Here is a 20,796-nt window from a genome sequence, read left to right as displayed (position 1 = left end):
CCGCCGGCCGGGTGAGCCCAGGCAGAGGGGGAGAGAAGGCCAAGTTCGGCGGCCTGTTTCCGGCCAGCGCGGCTCGGCCCTGCTCCCGATCGGCCGGTCTGCGGCTCCGAGCAGAATGCCGGGTCTCAGCCGCCGCGCCGACTCGGAACTGATCACAGGCCCACCTCCACTCTGCATTCAGCAGTGCAAACACAAAACTTCAGCCTTCAGCTTTGCTTTTCTTTAAAAGACGAATAATCCGTAGTATTCTTGGCTTTTCTTTGCAGTTCCTTTTCCTACATTCTAAGTTCCTTTCATTACTCTCATTTCCACACTTCCCGCTCGTAGCTATGGGCCCTGATCACGCATGAAAGTTCGTTATTCAAAGGCCTGGCACCGATCAGAGCAGAACGGAGCGGCTGCCTTGCTCCAAGCGCACGGGACACTCGGGGAAACAAACCTCGTTCTTGTTTCTTGCTGTAGCATCGCACTCGCTGTTTTCAGGCTTCCTCAGGTGCTTCCACCTTCCTCCTTGGTCAAAAGTGATCATAGTCTGGATAGAATTATCTGAATGGGAAAAGAATGATATGAAGTCTGCTACACTGTTTATCACTGCATCTCTCTCTCCTGCGACCACATGACACCATTAGCAGTCTGCAGTCCCACAGCTTGTGACACCCAACGGAGCGGCTCAGGGTTGGTGGGTAACCGAGCAGCACTCTGCGGCATCTGAGGAAGGCTTCCCACCTCGACAGGACCCAGCTGATGGCAGAAATCTAGACTGCCACTCTTGGAAAGACACCTTTTATCTCCTCGGCAACACGAACAGGCTGATGTCTGTTCTCCTTCCTTGCTTGCTTGCCTTGGAAGTAAAATCTACAACGGGAAGGCACCCCACTCTTTCCTCAGATAAGGCCAGGGCACAGGCTTCTGTTAGGGACTCTCAAGATCTGAATGTGATTTGAATGCACGTGTGTAAGTCTGGCGTAATAATTCCTAGTTTTTGTCTTTCTGCTACTCCGCCCGTATCTGATCTCTTACACTTTTTCTTTTTTCTGCATGTCTCTTCCCCGTTCTATTTTCAACGACATAAACTATTGCAGGTTTAAATTCAGAGACAATATGTTTTGAGACGTCCAAGGAAAATCAAACAAGAAAGCAAATGAAAGACAACTCCTTTAGTCAATAACCATTTATTGCGCGCCTACTATGAAAACTGTCGTAAGCCTCTGGGACTCTATCAGTGAACGAAACAGAAAAAAACTTGGAGAAATATACATCCTAGCAGGGTCAGACAAACACCAGACGCTGTAAATAGGTAAATTATATACTATGTGAGACAGTAAGTGCTATGGGAAAAACCTGCCAGCTAAAGAGAGGCTGAGTGTGTCCATGGGGGGGCAGACAAGTTTCCAACGGGATACCCAGGGCGGGTTCTAGTCAGAAAGCAACACATAAGCACGGATGGGAAGGGGCATGGCGTTAGCCTTGCAGTTCTCTGGGAAAACAGAGAACCGGGCCTGCGAATCTCTAAACCATGTGTGTGTGCAGAGGGCTGGAGTGACCAGAATAGTAAGCAGAGGGGAGAGGGGTAGAAGGTGAGGTCAGGGAGGAAATGGGGGCCAATACTGCTTAGGACCTTGCAGACCATTGCAAGATCTTTACAGATAGAAACAAATGACCCCCACCTCCTACCAAAAAATAAATATATATTTAAACAAAACCTTAAGAGCCTTTTTGTACTTTAGGGTGACGTGTTTATTGGTAAAACTGGGCCTTAGCGAAGCAAGCTCTGCAGAACCACTGACTAGAACACAAGAGAAATGCAGGCTCAGTTGCGTCCTCTACAAGGCGAACAGCAGGCAGCGGTTCAAACTCAGGCTCGTTCCCCTAGTCCTGAGCCTCCCGATATAGAAAACTTTTTTTTTTTTAACTTAACACTTATTTTAAACAACACAGAACCCAAAAAGTCTCTCTTTTTACCTGCTGTTGCTTGCTTTTTTTCTAAGTTCTACTTACCATAACTTACGTAAAATAAAGAGCCAGAATTTACATGGATAGGCTTGTAGGCCAGGCAAGCAACATTACTGGGGGGACAGGACCATTATTCTCCCCCAAAAACCTCAACTCCCAACATTTTCAGCTGAAGGGCAGCTGTGGCCAGACTCACCTTCTGAGAGCACACTTGTTATGTAGACCCCACGCAGGGAAGTCACATTGGTAAAGTCTGTCTCGCCACCTGTGGTGGTGTAGAGATGTCGGTCTAAGGACTTGGAGTAGACGATGCCTCGATCATCTGAGGTAAAGATTGTGCCAAATCCGGTATCTGAAAGAGGCAAACAAACAAAAACACTAGGTCTTGGGAGGGAACAGAGAGAAAATAACAGTCCAACCATACACATGACTGACTGACTGACTGACTGCATACATTAGCCAACTGTCTCTCTTCATGATGTGGATGCAGACCTGAGAATTAATCATGTTGGATACTGTGATTTTCATGTCCACCTTTAACTCCAGCCCCCAGCTTGGTGCCTGGAGCATGGGAGCTGCTGTTTGTTGGCTGGATTAATCAGATGCTGCAGCAAAGACCTTCCGAGATATATTCTGGTGGCAGAGGCAATGCGTTTGGATTCATATCATACGTATCTCTAAATCTTTATATTCCAGAACAATGCTTCTCAAACTATCTGTGGTGAAGGATCCATTTTTTTTTTTAAGTTTTATTTATTTAAGTAATCTCTATACCCAGGGTGGGGCTTGAACTCACAACCCCAAGATCAAGAGTCGCATGCTCCTCCGTGCCCTGGTGAAGGATCAATTTTTAAATTTCTATTATGGCACAAACGGATCCTTTGTAAAATACAGTAAAAATTAATCATAAGAAGAGTGAAGTACAAAAGATAGACAAAATATAATCCACAACTTCTCAATAATTAGATTCAACAGATAAGAAATCGCTTTGTTGAAGGGCTATAGGAGTTTCTCAGTGCTTGCTACTGCTTTCTGTGCTTACTTGGTAACAGAGCTAGCAAACAGTGTCGGTCCTCTGACTATTCTTTGAGCAGCGCTGCGCTAGGATACTTGGACCCACCCTTAAACCATACTCTAGAGTCAAAACAAGGGGCCTCCTTAACAGAGACTACGTATTATCTGCAAGACAGTGTATTCAGTAGGACACTAATAAATACCCAGGAGTAAGAGAGAAAGTCAACATGTAAGGAGGAAGCTCAAAGACAAACTTGAAGCTTACATCTCTATGCATTCAAGGTGGGCCGCTAAAATGCCTCTTACCTCCAGGTTCGTCTACATGCATGAACACCATGTCATCGTTAGCTGCTAGAATAGAATAGAATTGTTCCTGCCCCACAGAAGGTAGCTGGGCCATGCTCCATGTGTCCCCTTGATCTGTTGACACATGAATCCTTCTTGTTGTATCCTGGAACAAATGCCAATATTTATCTTTTTAATTTTCTGCCAAGATGCCCCGTGCAGGGACATGAATAGGAACATTATTTTTCATAATTATGAGTATCATTATCCATTTTCTCACTAGGTACAACTGTTCTAATTGACAAGTCCCAGTACCAATTACCAAAGCAATTTCTAACCCCTAGCAAAGTTCCAGGCCATGGAACAATCCATTCTATTGTAAGTTAAGGCTATCCTGGCTTCCTCTTTGGCTTCTTCACTCTGGTATGGCCCTGTAAAATATAATCTTCCCAACCTCTGACATTCCCACTTCCTTCAATAGAGCTAAGAGCCATCATTAGTTTGGCTTTACAGCCATTCGCATATGCTTGCTCAGATAATTCTTAAAATGAGGATTGTTGCACAGAAGTTTGGTCCCTTTGAGACAGTCCTGGCATAATCCAAAGAATTAGATAATTAAGAGTCTAAAAATGGAGATGAAACCCATGCTTGGGAGGTTACAGGGAAGTCAAGATGTGACACGTCTCCTCTTTCAGGAAGTGTGTGTCTGTGAACAGCCATAACGAAGGTCACGTGCACAGCCGGGGAAGTGGCCGATACAAGGGAGCTGACCAGGGAGCATTTATCTGCTAAAAGGAGTCTGGTAAGGAGGCAATTAACACCTCCTCTCTGATAAACAGCTTCAGATACCTACTAGACACAAGAATCAGTCCCAGCGCCTCCTTACGTTCAATACTCTTTAAAGTTCAGTGCCAAGTGCATTTAGCTTACTTCTCTAGCTCATACCTAGACGCTGACTTTCACTCTTGCTCATTGCTACAGGTAGGAACCAGAGTTCAGAAGCTTCCGGGAGGACGCTGACGGTGCAGACAGTAGCGGAACACTGCAGGACGCCACCTCCGGAGGCGGGACGTCTGACTCCCGCCACGGCTCTAGCTCTGGGCGACCCTAAGCAAGTTACTCAATTTCCTCAGATACACACCGAGGCAAGAGGACCCGCTCCCACGGTCGCTGGGGGATTTTGTGCAACTGCTCGAGCGAGTTCCGTGTAGTTACTGTGTCTACTTCCCTATCTCCACTCCCGTTCTCTCTGAACCCACTGTAATCAGCCCGTTAACCCCAGTCCTCCGAAGAAATTGCACTTGTCAAGGTCACTGACAACCTCCACTTCGCCAGCTCCACTGGACCATTCTCAGGACTCCTCTCATTCCACATCTCTGCTGAGCTTCACACAGCTGATCGCTCCTCCTCCTTGAGACACTTTCTCCACTTGGCTTTCGTGGCATCCCTGTCTGATTCCCCACCGCCCTCCGTCTGTCGTCTTTGCTGGATTCTCGTCTCTTTCCAACCCTTCAGTGTTGCTGGGGTGCTCCAGCACGCGCTCAGTCCTCCAGAAGGTATCATCGCGTCACGCAGCTTCATACACCATGTAATTTGGGGACGCATATACCCAAATGCTTACCCGACATTTCCACTTAGATATCTAGTGGGCATGTCATATCCAAAACTGAATTCTTGATTTTCCTGCTACAAACTTAGTTCTCTTGCCATCTCAGGAAATGGTACCACCATTCACCCGGTTGCTCAGGGCAAAGATTCTAAAGTTACCTTTGGTTCCTCTCATGCCTTCACAAACCACGGCTAATTCATCAGCAAATCCTTTTGGCGATATGTTAACAATATATCCATGATCTCAGCCCTTCTTCCCTCGTCCACATCAACAACCTACCATCTCTCTCACTGCTGTCATGGCCTCTTAGCTGCTCTTGGTGCCCCCATTCCTGCCCCCTGTCAGGCTATTCAGCACCTACCGACTCTGTCAAAACAGAAGCCAACTTACGCCATTCCCCTGCTCACAACCTTTCACAGCTTCCTGACACATGAAGAATAAAAGCCAAGATCTTGGCCTATAAAGGTCTTTCTGATCTGACCATGGCTTCCCGTCTTTGGACCATGCTCCTCTGTGCTCCAGCCATGCTGCCCTTCTCACTTTTCTTCAACATTTCAAGCATGATCCAATCTGAGGGTCTTTGTGCTTACTGCTCCTTCCGCCCAGATGTGCACAGAACTATGCTCTCACTTCAGCTGGGTCTCAGACGGCCCATCCAAGCCACCTTATCTAGAACAGGACTGCTCCGGCTACTAGCGGTCATAGAGTTCTTCTTAGCCTGAATCATTACCTAATATTATAATGTCATATTTATTAGTTTAGGATCTATCTAATTCCCTATTTAAATGTAAGCTCTGAGAGCAGGACATTTATCTGTTTGGTTCAATGCTATAGTCCTGGGGCCTAGAACAGCACCTAGAATATAGCGGGTACTTAATTAATATTACCTATTTCTATTATCATTATTGGATAATGAGCAAGTGGACTGCTTTTTTTCAGGTATCTGTGTCTGAGTAAAGTCCAGACACTGGGGCTGCGGGTGTTCATGCGGTGACAACAGGCTGATGTGCACAGTAGCCCAGAAGGATCAATCAGCCTCTAGAAAGAATCACCTCCAAATGTTAGTCACACTAAACGCTGCAAAGAGGGAAGCAACTCTGCCAGTACTAGCAGTAAAAGGGGCCATTCGAGACATATTTCCAGAAATTTCAGAACCTCCAAAAGAGGCAACACTCACCTTATCAGCCATCACAGAGGCAAAAAGGAAACGTCCCCCGAGACCAAATGAGTAGATCTTCACACCAATCGTTTTGAAGCTTTTCCCCAAGTCTGAAGTTCTCCATAATTCCAGTGCCCCAAGGTCAGCTTCTTAAACAAGACAAAATATTAATTAAAATTGCACATACCGGTGAGCCTCCAGTTCAAACCAACTGTTTTAGAGGAATGTTCTCAACTTTATAGCTAAAGGATTTTTAATCCTATGCTTGTTAATCAGGCGACAATGTAAAATGACACGGCATTAGACACAGGAAATTCACATTTGGGTTTTATTTTTATACACGTGAGGTTTTGCACTGGACAGAAAGACAAGAGTTTACGTAATTCAAATACGGTGTTGCATGAACACGTCATAGCCACAGCATCCTGTTTTGCTTTCTTCACGACACACTTATCTTTTTCTATTTTAAGTGGTCTTGTTTGAGTTTTTGGTTTTCTTGTTGATCGTCTAATACCCCTATTGGAATTCAAGCCCCATGAGACAAGGGCTTAGGTGTCTTGCTCTCCCCATCCTTCGAACAGTGATGGGCATACTACTGCGGGTGTGCAAATCAATGAATGAAAAAATGAAATGAATTTGTTGAATGAATAAACGAAGGACCATGCTTTCTGCTTAGAAACGGTGCCAACAACATCCACCGACACAAACACAACCTCCATGCTCTTTGGCAGAAATCACAACGCGTTTCAACTTGTTATTGTTTGTAGCCTAATATTTACTTTATTTAAATATATTGCTAAATTTAGCTTACGTTTTTATTTGGTCTAGGCTCAGTACTTTCAAAATTTTTAAAATGCTTGGCAGTGATCTTAGCTATTAAAATTACAGGAGAAAGAAGGATCTTTGATGTTTCTACCTTTTACAACCCAGAACATTCTACTGTGAATGGACAACAGGACACTCTTATTCGGAACTAAAATATACTTACTGCAGGAGCCGTTCGCATAGGTGGTAAAGAAGATGGTGTTTTCTGATCCCCTACAGAGAGGCAAAGACAGAGAAAAGACTGGTTCAAGACTGCTCTCAACCGCAGTCGCAAAGCTCCAAGCAAGGCTAGTAATGATAAGCTCCGTCCACAGGCGCCGGCCGAAACGGCCCTCTGGGATGCCAGGCGCCAGACTCCCCCAGCCGCACCGGCCAAGGCACCCCCCAGCCCCGCGCCAGCGTTTCCCCCAGTCCACCACCTCTCCACGTGAACTCTTCCAGCTGCTCAGACTGGTCTGTTTACTCTCCAAATCTGCCTCTTGCACTTGCTCTTCCTGTTTCTGGCTTAAAATGCTTTTTTTCCTCTCCTATAACCAGATCTAACCTCACAATCTTTAGGCTCCAGCTTAAAATCTAGCCCTTCCATGAAACTTTCCCTGGCACTCCAACTGGGAAGCTTCTTTACCGCAAACTTCTAGAGCGGTGATTCTCCACCGGGGGGGGGGGGGGTCTTACAGGGGACATTTCTAGTTGTCACAACTGGGGGACGGGGAGTTGTTGCTAGTATCTAGTGGGTAGAGGCCAGAGATGCAGAGGACGACTCCCCCACAGCAAAGAACCGTCTAGTCCAAAACGTCATGAGCGCCAAGGTTGAGAAAGCTCGTTCTAGAGCGCTGTGCCGTTCTGTACCAGCCGCTCGGCACTCCTTTGTCTCCTGTTTAATGACTTTAATCCAACAGTGTACGCCTTCGCTCTCCTGCTATATTGTCGGGCTCTTCGGGCCAGGTATGAGGTTTTATGCTTTATTGTTTCCCCTCAGAACCTAGTTCAATGCTTTGCATGTGCTAAATAATTCAGCTCTTTCATCTCGGATAGACAGCTAGGTCAGAGGTTGAATTATTTAAATTCGACCTCGGAAAGGGAGTTTGCAGGAAAGTGGGTTCAGACCCTGATAGTACTTATGGATTAGCACCAGCACAAGGTGCAGGGTCTGAGCACGTCCTTTCAGCACTTCAGGCTGTCAATTCCTACAAATCAAAGATCTAAAAGGTGAGTAAACAGTTATCAGCAGGCCAGTTATCTTATATTTAGACACTAATCAAAGAAACGGGTTACAAAAATAAAAGATATTATAGAGCCTACAAAATAAAATACCATTTAAAAATGAACTTTTAGGGTTTTCTTAAAAGATTTTTTTTTAAAATTTAAGTAATCTGTACACCCAGTGTGGGGCTCGAACCCACGACCCTGAGATCAAGAGTTGCACACTCTACCGACTGAGCCAACCAGGCATCCCTAAATGTTCGGTTTTAAAGATGAGTTTTCTGTTTGTTTCTTTTGGCTTTATTAAGGCATAACTGACCAATACCATTGAGAGGGCACACTGTGGTGATCTGATATGCATATATCAAGGTGAGTTTTAATGACCAAAATTTACTACAGTCTTACTTGAACACGCCCTATATACTTTAGGTCCATTGACAGTGAAGCAACTTATTAACTTAGTTCCTTTAAAAACTACTTCCTTCCTGATAAGACCATCTTTCACAAACACAATTTGCAAAAACACACAGACCGAATACAGACGAAGCCCGTGTACCACAGGGGCGCAGCACAGACCTCACGTTACGAGCAGTTTCTGGGAAAAGGCCACTTCCAGCAATATTTTTTTAATATTTTAATTTCAGTAGATATATCTGGCAATGCCTCTATTACACATCTCCCTGACTCCCTAAGTAGAGGACATTAAATATTAAATTCTTGCTCGGACTATGGGCCATGTTCACGAACATCGAGCATATGGTGCTGTAACACCGTGTTCCCATCAGAAGTCACTGAGCTGCGCGTGCTCTCTGGATCCAGCACGAAAGGATCGCATCCTGTTAGCGTCCCTCTGTTTCGGCTGGCTTCTACAGTTCTCCTGCCTCCGCGAGCTCTCAGCAGCGGCTTCTCATGCTGGCGTGTGCTGGCTGTTAGCAAGCATGTACCCCACCTCGGGCCCCCATCTGCTATCAACAGGGAAACTAGATTCACAAATTTGCTGAAATTAGTCAAAGAGAAAGAAAAAAGAGGCTCTAAACGAGGGTGTGAGCCTAATCAGAATTTTGGTGGTATAAAGGTTTTTAATTCAATTCTTGCTCCCCCATCCCCCAAACTCCCCCCAAAAATCTCCTTTCATGAAGGGGAAACACGAAAGCCCAGAGAGGCTCAGCCACTGAGTAGCCAGCTTGGAACAAAGGTGACCTGACGCCCAAGGAAGAGCTGCGCCGCTGCATCCTCTTAGGGAGGCCCCGGGGGGGGGGGGCGGGGGGGGGGCCCACCGAGACAAGTGAAGGATTTTCAGTGCACGGACAGTGTGACTCTGACGGTCTGGAAGCTCTCTGAGCTTTCTTCCCGATTCCTTGCTACATTCCGCACAACTGAAATGGATCTCTAGGTGAGGGAATATGAATCTGGGCACAGAGAAGTACGTACGTAAGTCCCCAGATCAAAGCTGTATTTTATGCTAGTCTGACTGATGTCACCATTTATGGAGAATCAACCTTTGCGGGCAGCAGCTACTCGGTCCTGGGCCCTGTTTCATACTTTCTACCCTAACACTTAGTGAGATGAAGTATTCTTGCCCAGCAGAATTCGAAGTTCCTCCAGGTCAAGATCTGTGTCCTCCCCTCCCCTTATATCCTGATGGCACCCTGAGGACGACTTGGCACATAGTCAGTGCTCAATGTTTGTTCATGTGACTTCTGGCAGCACCGTCAGGAAAGGTTCAGGGCTCTGCACAGATGGAGTCTTCTGTTACTCACCATTTGGCCAAACATACTGCTTTGTGGATTTCTTCCCATTTTCCCCCAAAATCCTTGGACACCCACAGGCCATTCTGAAAGATTATAAATGACTTATCAGAATTCCAGCTTTGTCCTGTGCAGCTGCTTGTATGACCTTTAATAATTCATATCTAACCAGTCAGGGCAGGAAACACACACACTGAAGTTGCATCCAAGCTGCCTATGCCACACACACACACACACACACACACACACACACACACACGGGTGGTGGGGCCCCTGCAGGGTTTTGGAAGTTCGGAATGACAAATGCTTATGAAGTGCCTACTGTGTGCCAGGCACTGTCCCAGATGTTGCACTGGGGACACAAAGACAAAAAAGATACACTCCCCGTTCTCGAGGAGCTCACGGTTTAACAAGGGGCGTGGGTAAGAATCTGATACAACGTGGTAAGTTATGGAAACACGGTCTCCAGGGTGAGAATAAGGGAGGGAGGGACAATGCATCAGTGATGGTTTGTGAAGACAGCTGAACTAGTATTAAATCATGAGCAGTGAAACCGAAAGGCGGCAAATGGGGAGATGGGACGTTATTGCGCAAATACACACGAGTACTAGCCAAGGCGAGAGGTGATAAAACGTCACAGCGTGGGCAAGGAGCTAAAAGCCTTCACGCACTGATGGAGCACAAATTCCAAGGTGAGGAAAGAAGGGGCTAATGCTAGGGACAGAGGTCAGGGCCAGCTCACAGAGGGCCCACGGTTTTACTTTATTTTTTTTTGAAAGAGAGAAAGAGAGAGAGCACATGTGCACATGAGTAAGGGATGGGGTGGGGGAAGGAGGGGAAGGGCAGAGGGAGAGAGAGAATCTTAGGTAGACTCCATGCCTAGCGTGGAGCCTGACACGGGGCTCGATCTCACGACCCCGAGATCACAGAACCCGAGCCAAACATCAAGAGTCAGGCACCTAGCTGACTGAGCCACCCAGGCGCCCCTCAGTTTTACCTTTTTAAAGGTGGAGTACTTGGATGGCAATGGGAAAGATGGGTTTCAGAGCAGAAGCAGGAAAGGTAGTGAGAAAGTAGTGATACATCGGTTCATTAAGAGTTAGTGAAGCCCTGGGGCCGCTGGGTGCCTCATTCAGTTAAGTGTCTGACTTCAGCTCAGGTCATGATCCCGGGGTCCTGGGATTGAGCCTTGTGTTGGGCTCCTTACTCAGCAGGACGTCTGCTTCTCCCTCTGCCTGCTGCTCCCCCTGCTCATGCGTTCTCTCTCAAATAAATAAATAAATAAATAAAATCTTAAAAAAAAAAAAAAGTTAGTGAGGCTCTAAACCATGGCTGTGAGGAACAGACTCAGGAAGAATCTAGAAACGAGATTCAGTAGAACTGGAAGCTTTTTCCTGTAGGGCAGAGGGTGTGTGTGTGTAATAGGGGAGCAGCAAGACAGAAATCTGAAGCCCTAGGAAGAAGCCAGAAATACGGATTTGAGAATCGTACACATTACAGGGGCAGTTACAATGGTCGGAGTGGAAGAGATTGCTCAGAGTGAAATGAGCAGTAGGGACTTAGGGCAGATTGACAGGAGTTTACAAAAGAGACCAGGAAGGAATGGTTAGAAGGTAAGAAAAAAGCCAAGCAAGCAGAGTTCCCAAAAGGAGAGACTGGCCAATATTTTCAAACGTAGCAGAAGCTCAGTAAGATAAAGACTGACGATGTCGGTTCCACTGGCAACACAAGCCTGTTGGGCCCAGACCCAGGCAGGTGGGACAGAGATGTCCTGGTACAGGTGAAATTAAAAGGGGCTGATCGAGGCAGAATTTACCTACAGTGCTCCCCCACTCTCACCCACCATTCCTCCTTCTGTAACTCCTTCCTCCTCGGGTGACGTTCACCTCCCAGCATTTCTAATTTACCCAACTCTACTTGGAAATAGGAAAGGGTCTGGTGCCACCTATTTGCACTTCAGTACACATTGGTCCATCTTCTCAACCCTGATTTTTTAAAATATTTTATTTATTTATTTGAGAGAGAAAGCAAGTGCAGGGGGGAGGAGGAGAGAAAGACTCATAAGCAGACTCCACATTCAGCACGGAGCCTGATGTGGGGCTCAATCTCACAACTGAGCCAAAACCAAGGGGTGGATGCTTAACTGACTGTGCCACCCAGGTGCCCTAACCCTGATAATTTTTATTTCCAACTTACCCTCAACTGGAAGAAATTTGAGGTATAAAAGCAGACTGGGGCTACCTCTTTCTGAGGATAGCATGTTTCAATAATCTTAAGACACTTGGTAACAGCGATTGGGTAGTCAAAAGGGGGGTTGGTGATTCTGTCCATTCCTCTGGGGGTCTCTTTGCTCCCTTGAAGGGCCTATAGTTCAAGCTGCTGGAGGCCAACTTCCTGGAATTGTTGCTTTAAGATCTGAGGCCTACCCAGCAGGCCAGTTTCCTTCCTCTGGCCTCTTTGGCTAAACTTAACTTTGACCTCCTTGAGTCTTCCAGCCTTCCCTCTGCTCAAAGATCTGCACAGAAGGCCCAGACCCCTGACAGCTCTTTGAGTGCCTTCACCCTCCCCGTGCTACCCCTCTGCTCAGTCTGACTTGTCCACACTGATGATCCGGTTTCTGTCCCCACAATGGTCACCACAGCAAAGGCTCTCAAATATTAGTGTGCAGACTCAGCTAGCAACTCAGTTGTTAAAAATACTAGCCATCTCAAAACCAAAAGTCACTGATGGACTATGTCTGGATCGGGGCCTATGAACTGCATATTAAACGAGTCTCCCTGGGGTTTCTCTCTGATGTTGCTGGCCAGGAGACCACACTCTAAGAAATAAGATGAGAAAGAGCCCATGCAAATGTAAAGTATAATTCTGATTATCATAGTCTAGCAACTCAGCCACTTTGGGCCCTTAAAATCCATGGTAAAGGAGACTGGTCCTCTGGGAAAGGAAAAGTGAAACGTGCTCCCCCAGAGAGCTTTCCGAAGAGAGGTGGAAGGGAAGGGGGGGGGGACACTGGTTTCTGGGGACAGTATAGCAATCGTGGTAGGGGACGCAGAGATTTAAAATTCAGGATATTTAATACAGGAGTATCAAAGACAGAAATCAGGGTGCCTGGGTGGTGCAGTTGTTAAGCGTCTGCCTTCGGCTCAGGGCGTGATCCCGGCGTTATGGGATTGAGCCCCACATCAGGCTCCTCCACTATGAGCCTGCTTCTTCCTCTCCCACTCCCCCTGCTTGTCTTCCCTCTCTCGCTGGCTGTCTCTCTCTCTGTCGAATAAATAAATAAAATCTTAAAAAAAAAAATAAAACAAAGACAGAAATCAATATGCTTTATATACTGGGAACTAACAAAAAAAATTATGAAGACATGGTTTGGCCATAGCAAAGGAACAGTACCATCAGGAGTTTGACAATTTATGCCTGCCCCTTGAAGCACAAGAATGATTACATTAAACTATTTTCGGGTTCATTACTCTGATAGCACACCACATCTACTCGCTTAAAAAAACATGTAACGCCGGCTAGATACTACCCTTGTCTGAGCTAGATAGCACACGAAAATCAACTGGAAAAAAATGCAAAAAATTCATAATTCGTGCCTTAAGAAGTCACTAGAAAGCAGTCCAATATAAAGGCATTTCCTACAGGGTTCTTTTAAAACAGTGTATTTTGAGTCTATAAAAACGCGAAAAAGCAAGACCAGTTCCTCAGCTCTACTTACTTCGGTGCTGAGGGCTAAAAGATAATCAGAATTCTGAGGGCTATACATCATCTGAGTCAGAGGATGGAAAGGGAGATTGGTCTGAACAAAGTTCTTGGCAAAATCTGATGATCTGAAGATTCTTCCTCCGTGACTTCCTCCAGACACCTCTGCTGTTAAAATCACCTGATTAGGGAGAAAAACGTTCAGAGTCAGAGTGTAATACTGTAAAAGCACAGACGTTCTCACACCGTTTTCACCAGATAGTCGTTAAGAAAATCCCAACACTAAGAGGAGTTATAAAAACGGATTAGTTGGTGTACTGCACTCCTCAAGTATTAGTCCTATAACACATATTTCCCTCCCCTGAAACAGTGCAACAGAACTAGGAATTTAGCCGCTTAATCTGAGATTAGCTAGTGGCCCAAAGACTAAAATGTTGTTTTGCGGATTATACATTGTGACGCCAAACAACCACTACGTAATTACAAAGAGCTCGGCTGGATCTTGGATAGGGACCAAGAAAAAAAAAAAGAAGAACCTGTGTGTTGAATTCCATTCCTTTATGAACAGCACTAAATTATGTTTAATTTTAAAATGCACTAACAGCAAACTAAATATACTGCTGTATACAACCGGGCCATTGCAACATCATCATCTGACAGCCCGCGCGTGGTACCAAGCACAGCTTCATCTGCGTACGAAGGAGTCGCACCTTTCCAGAATTCTCAGGACCGATAGCCATGCCAAACTCAGTCCGAATGAAGGTGTTGTTGATGAGATTTGTAATATCCTTAAAGTTCTTCCCATAGTCCTCGCTGAGAGGAAGAAAAGCAAGACACATTTAGAATGCGGTGGTCAAGGACACTGCCGGGCAGCTGCCTGGCTTCCCGCGACCCCACCCCACCGGCTTCGCTGAGGCCCTCACCACCCTCCCCTGCACAGTTACCCCAGGGGAGTGGATTCCATCTCTAGCTCCAGTGGAGGGCCTGAGCAGTCTGAAGGAAATTCCACCCCCTTACCAGTGATGGGGTCAGAAATGGGGAGTGACCCAGGTTGAGCCAATAAGACAAAAGGGGGAAATTGGGAGTCTTTGAGGAAAACACACTTCTTTATACTTCAGACACCCGCCTTACAAAATGATCTGTCTTCCTTCAGCCCAGTGGTTCTCAATCAGTGTCTTTCTGCGAGCCACCCCCCTCCCCCGCCACTGCACACCCGTGGCCATGTCTGGAGACATTCACGATGATCACAGCCCAGGGGGAGGTGCTGCTGGCATCGAGGGGGTAAAGGGCACAGCACGGTTTCACAACAAGCAAACACGATCTGACCCCACGTGTAATACAGAGGTTCAGAAACCCCACCACTGTCCTATGCGAATACAAAGCAAAAAAACTGCTACAAGCATTCTGGCACGATGAGAACACAACTTGAAAAACAATCCAAAGAAGTGGAGAGAACTGCTGAGGGAATTCTGGAATTCTAGAGAAGCACAGTCTATGACACTGGATTGAACGAACACTGAGGCCCATCCTTCTTCTGTATTTAGTTAGGAGCCGTTCATCCCCTTATTATTCAGGCTAGTTTGGGTTGGGATGTCCGCTAAATGTACCCAAAGGCCTCCAACGAATCTAGTCACGTGCGGTACTACTGATAAAGCTGCAAACGGGGAGCAGGAGTCCTGAGGGCCCCCCACTCCCGGAGGGGCCGTACCAGGCACCGGTAGCTACCGCACGCCGCACGCAGAACACCGTTCGGGAAAACAAACTTCATCTCATCTCAGGTTGTCAGAGCTTTTCCCGAAAGTTCATTCCAACAATATTTTTGAGACGTACTCAATTCCATGTTTAGAGTTGGAAAACCAAAAGCAAAGAAGTCAGAAGCTATCTGCCTCCGACAGGCTTCATGCTGTGCGCCGTCCGCTAAAGTGCGCTGTAGAAGCCAACACCTTCGCAGCCGTGAAATCTAACCACTGGGTGTTGCACGTTAGTTGCCCAGGGATAAACGCAACGTTCCGTGGTCTGCACTGATATAATATACGACTTAACAAATGGTACAGTTTTGGTAGCAGCCTCAACAAATAAAGAATCACAGAACCGCAGAACACGGAACACATGAGATGCAAGGGACAGAGGAGAACCTCTTGTCCAACTCCCTCATCTCACAGATGGTGAGGTTCAAGGAGGCAACTGGTCAAAAGTCGACCAGTTAATCAAGGGCAAAACTGAAACTTCAGTGCAATTCTCTTGTAACTCTCAGTCCTGTACTAGAGGTAACTTTTAATTATTCGTGAGGAGCTTTTCTCTTACGACCTGGAGACTTCCACGATCCTGCCAGGGCGTGTGGCCTGGCAGCAAAGATGGGCTAAGAGGAAGCTGGAGGCAGACAGGAAGGCGGTGTCTCGAGGGTTTGCGCAGGTCCCTGACACCACGCTAAAGCGATCTACGCAGGACTTCAAGTTGTCTGAAAGACTCTTCCTCAACAAAGTCGGGATTAGGCACCACCCAACTGATTCTTGACTACCCTTTCCTTGGCTTTGGAGCAAAGAAGGGTTCTTAGCCTGGGACGGCGGGTCACAGGGATATGCGTAAACACTCCCTAGCGCTACGACACGTCCACGTCCTCAATCGCTCTGACAACCATCTGGAGGGGTTTGTAGTGGCTTGCTCACCACCAGCTCACAAATCTCCCCTTCTGCATGACATCCCCAGGGAACTTCCACAAACCTGTTGGCAAGCCTGCTTGCTTTTTAAGAACTTGGCACAACAAACACATCCCTGCCCTTCAGAAAAAAAAGCAACATGAACAAAACAAAACAAAAAAAATCCTCTGCGACACTACTTTGGCCACTTAAAAAAAAAAAACTGGAGCACAGAGGAGTAGTATCGACCAGCTAGGATTTGTGTAGGGTTCTGCTTAGGCCATCAAAGGCCAAGGAATATATTTTAACACTTCATTTTAAAGTAGCTCTATTTGGGGCACCTGGGTGGCTCAGCTGGTTAAGAGTCCAACTCTTGGTTTCAGCTCAGGTCATGATCTCAGGGTCGTGGGACTGAACCCTGCATCAGGCTCCATGCTCAGGGCACCTGCTTGAGATTCCTTCCCCCTTCTTCTCCCTCTCCCTCTGCTCCTGCCCCTGCTTGCGTTCTCTCTCTCTCTCTCAAATAAATAAAATCTTAAAAAAATAAAAAAGTAGCTTTATTTTCTATCAGCACACAACATACATCAGGAAGAGGAAATCAATGCGACATCTTGACAAATAAATCTACTTTTCAAAATCCATAAGATAATTAATAGTGTCATGAACAGCAGTCAAATGATAAGTTAAGTAAATCCTGTGAAACCATCTGCTTTAGAAACAAATCTTTTGAATAAAAAAATAACCAATTTCTGGTTGCCAAAAATAAATGATCACTTATGCGTGTCTCTGTGTTGTAAACACACACAAGATTATGCACATACTTGCAGCTGAAGAAAGTGTTAAAATACAAATATTTTCAGACTAGAACCCAATACCCCCAAAGAACAAGAAAGATCTAGACATTATTAAAATAAATGAAAAAAAAAAAGTAATCATCACATGGGACTGCTAGTAAGACAGAGCACCAAAATTCCTAGCAGGATGAAGCACTCAAAGCGGGTTTTTCCGGGAGACTCACATACCGACACTCAACGCAAACGTCAATACTCAAAAATTAGAGCCTTGTTTTTGAGGACTTTTCATTCATAATATATTGGAACTTGTGACACCAGGCATCCGAACCACAGACATTTAATGAAAAGTAACAGCATGAGAGTTCTACGGTATCTCAGACACTCTTACATTTTATTTTTCTCAACAATCAAACAAGCATACGGGGCGCCTGCGTGGCTCACTCAGGGAAGCATCTGACTCTTGATTTCAGCTCAGGTCATGATCTCGGGGTCGTGAGATCGAGCCCCGAGTCAGGCTCCGTGCGGAGCATGCTTAAGATTCTCTCTCTCCCTCTGCCCTCCCCCCCTCAGGCACGTGCACCTACACTCTCTCTCTTAAAACAAACAGACAAGCATAGATACCCTTGTTTGGTTGGCTCTCAGGCCTCACCGTTTCTCTCTTTAGTTCATTTTTGTCATGATGAAGTTGCTATAAATTGCAACATAAAAGCAACAAGGATGGCGACAAACTTTAAAAGGATCCAAACTGCTGTTTTGTAGTTTTCACTAATCAGGAAAGCTTATACGGCAGATCCTTATTGTTCCTAGATCCCATTTTGCAAATCTGACTACTCATTCAGATGTATTTGTGACCCTTACTCGAGGCTCTTTTGCCGTCATTCGCAGGCACGCACAGAGTGAGGAACATTTGAGTAACCCTGCACGCACACTCCCCGCTGAGGGCTGGTAAGGGGACACTGTGCCTTCCTGGGCCAGCTCTTAGCCTGTGAGTAAGTGTCTTCTTCGCAGTCTACTTAGTGCCACACATTTTGCACTTCTGTGGTTTTGCTGGTGATTCTGCTGCACAGAAGAGCATGATGGTAAAGGGCTGGTGTTCCTGAGCACAAGAAGGCTCTGATGTGCCTTACGGAGAAACCACGTGAGTTAGACAAGCGTCTTCTGGGCATGAGGTACGAGCTCAACGTTAATGAATCAACAGTATACATTCAGTAAGGTGTCTTCCAACAGAAACGCACATGAAACCAGATCATGTACGGGGGCGCCTGGGTGGTGCAGCCGTTAGGCGTCTGCCTTCGGCTCAGGGCGTGATCCCGGCGTTATGGGATCGAGCCCCACATCAGGCTCCTCCACTGGGAGCCTGCTTCTTTCTCTCTCACTCCCCCTGCTTGTGTTCCCTCTCTCGCTGGCTGTCTCTCTGTCAAATAAATAAGAGCTTAAAAAAAAAACAAAACGAGATCATGTACTGATCAATGAACAAAAACGAATGTTGTGAGCAGAGGTTTGCAGGAGCTGGAATCTTTTTTTCTTTCCCCGGGGAGCAATGGCTCCATACTCGACAATTCAGTGTACATGGCGACCCCACAGAAAAATGCCAACCAACTGCATTGAGACCTCCAGTTAAGAGACCAACAGGGAGAGAAGGTAGCTTGTTAAGATGTGGAACATTAAAAGCAGACCCGAAACCACAGACCAGCCAGTAGAACGGGCAGAATTTGGATTCACATTAAGCTGAACTCCCAATACTTCAGTCTCTCTCTCTCTTTTTTTTTACTCCCCACCGTCTAATGCTACCTTATGTCTTTTTATTTTAATATTTTATCATTTTTTTCTTACTGAAAAAAGGATACATGTTTTCTGTAGAAACTTTGAAAATACAAGTGGGCAAATAAAGGGGGTAATATATTGTGAATAAAATCCTGGAACTTTTAATCAGAAGGAACATGAGTATGCAGCCGGTGTCCCTATTTTGCTTTGGTTGACAAGGCAATTCTAATATGTATTTTAATGGGAATATCTCCTAAATGATGAAAACCACCTAGTTTCATGATTTTTATATGCCCTAAGTTTGTAAAAGTGAAGCTGTAGTAAAAATGCCATCATCATACATTTTAATAAACTTTTTCTTTAAGAAAAAAAAGCAGTGAAATATATTTTGTAATGAATTCATGCTAACCTTGTGACTAAAATATATAGTCATTATTAATAATCTACTGCAGTGAAAACTGAACCAAGCGTATCATTAAAAAGGCTGTCGTACAGGATATCTTGGAGAAGCCAGTTTACTACGCTTTGCTTTAATATCTGTTGATACGTTTGCATTAACTTTTTTTTTTTTTACCTCAAGTAACATCCTTAAACATTTACATTGACTATGGAATAAAATTTAATGTGAAATTTAGTCATGTCAAGATGCCCTTACTAATTTCCAAAAGTTGAACGACTCTCGATAGGAAATAAAAATCACAAAAAAATAGCAGGGTTTTTATTTATTTATTTATGGGCGGGAGGGGCAGAGGGAGAGGGAGAAAGAGAATCTCAAGCAGACTCCCCGATGAGCGCGGAGCCCAATGATGAAGGGCTCGATCTCACGACCCTGAGATCACGACCTGGGCCAAATCAAGAGTAGGACACTGAACCGACTGAGCCACCCAGGCGCCCCCAAATAGCAGCAGGTCTGGGGTAACGGGGCACAGAATTTTGGTGTAGAATAATGTGTACACGTGTTTCAGTAAGTTGATCTTACCGTGAAAAGTTAGACTCAAGAGGCCATCGAACAAAAGCATGCAAAACGTATTTCAGTTACCAAAAACCAAATTATCATCTTAACCATAGGTATGGTTTATTTCTTTTTAACTTCACATTTGAAAGAGGCGAATGTACTTTACAATCTATTACATAAATTATTCCTTATTGGAGGATCAAAATTTAAGCTACTCAAATATAACTCCTTTAAATTGAAGACATTAATATATTATTCAATTTTACCTAATTATCAATGCCTAGGGACGTTACTTATTATTTCCCTAATCTTCCCACAATTCTTTTTTATACCCTGAAGATCAAAGTGTATTTCCCTCTAACTCGGCGTAGGTAACAGACACAACTTCCTTCTATTCCTCTGAGCCTCTGGGCCGTAAGACTCGGAGCAGCTGGCACGCGATCAAGTGCCTTTTATTTGATTACCAAATGAACCTTTGACCACATAAGATACAGTACAGAAAGATAATCTGGTAAATAATATAATCAGGAGCGCTGTGAAAAACAGAAGCGTCTTCGGAGGGGATCCGACAGGCTTTTATTTTATTTTTCTGTTGGGCAACCTGAGCGCGTTCAGGACTCCTCTTCATCAAGCTGCCCCCTCCCCTCCGAAGCCACAAGAGCCCCTCCGCCAGCGGCCGGACCACACAGGTCCCTTCAGAGCGCCAGGCCAGCCCCGTGGGAGAAGCAAGGAGGCCTCTTTACAGTCTCCACCTAAACTCTGGAAGAGCGCTCACTGCACAGCAGGGAGGAAAGAATTAATATTCAAAATGACCTTGGCAAAAACAAAACACCACCAGACAAGAAGCTGCTGTGCGACAGGAAGCAGGAGCAGCTCAGTCCCCGAGGCCACACGAGAAACAAGCGGCTGCCCTCTGGTCAAGCGCGCTAGGGGCTCTCACAATACCAGACAGATACAGGACGGGAAGGGCTGAGTCAGAGGCTCGTCCGTATTTTAACAGTAACACTTACTGGTCCCGCTTTTGTTTTGTTTTTTGGTTGACTTAAAGCAAGCGCAAAATTGAAAAGTAGAAAAGTGGGAAACAGAGTCCTGAAAACACATTTCACTCCCCCCTGGGTATGACTCACGGACCGGTCTAGCCACACGCTT

General features: G+C 45.6%; 1 protein-coding gene across 5 annotated transcripts in view; it reads right to left on the bottom strand.

Moving 5' to 3' along the window:
• Positions 1 to 20,796, bottom strand: part of SORT1 (sortilin 1) — a 61,485-nt gene that overhangs the window by 16,614 nt on the left and 24,075 nt on the right. For 3 of the 5 annotated variants that reach the window (XM_026484632.4, XM_057310399.1, XM_057310401.1), the window contains exons 4-11: positions 14,209 to 14,311; positions 13,515 to 13,679; positions 9,809 to 9,882; positions 7,009 to 7,058; positions 6,039 to 6,169; positions 3,274 to 3,418; positions 2,150 to 2,305; positions 440 to 546 (exon numbers count right to left, since the gene is read on the bottom strand). In XM_026484632.4, the coding sequence (XP_026340417.1) occupies positions 440 to 546; positions 2,150 to 2,305; positions 3,274 to 3,418; positions 6,039 to 6,169; positions 7,009 to 7,058; positions 9,809 to 9,882; positions 13,515 to 13,679; positions 14,209 to 14,311 (931 nt within the window). The remainder of the gene's footprint in view (positions 1 to 439; positions 547 to 2,149; positions 2,306 to 3,273; positions 3,419 to 6,038; positions 6,170 to 7,008; positions 7,059 to 9,808; positions 9,883 to 13,514; positions 13,680 to 14,208; positions 14,312 to 20,796) is intronic. The other 2 variants (XM_026484633.4, XM_057310400.1) reach the window with 1 other exon arrangement.

Source organism: Ursus arctos, unplaced genomic scaffold (genome assembly GCF_023065955.2).
Source record: "Ursus arctos isolate Adak ecotype North America unplaced genomic scaffold, UrsArc2.0 scaffold_12, whole genome shotgun sequence".
Classification (NCBI taxonomy): Eukaryota; Metazoa; Chordata; class Mammalia; order Carnivora; family Ursidae; genus Ursus; species Ursus arctos.
This window is presented reverse-complemented; position numbering and strand designations above follow the sequence as displayed.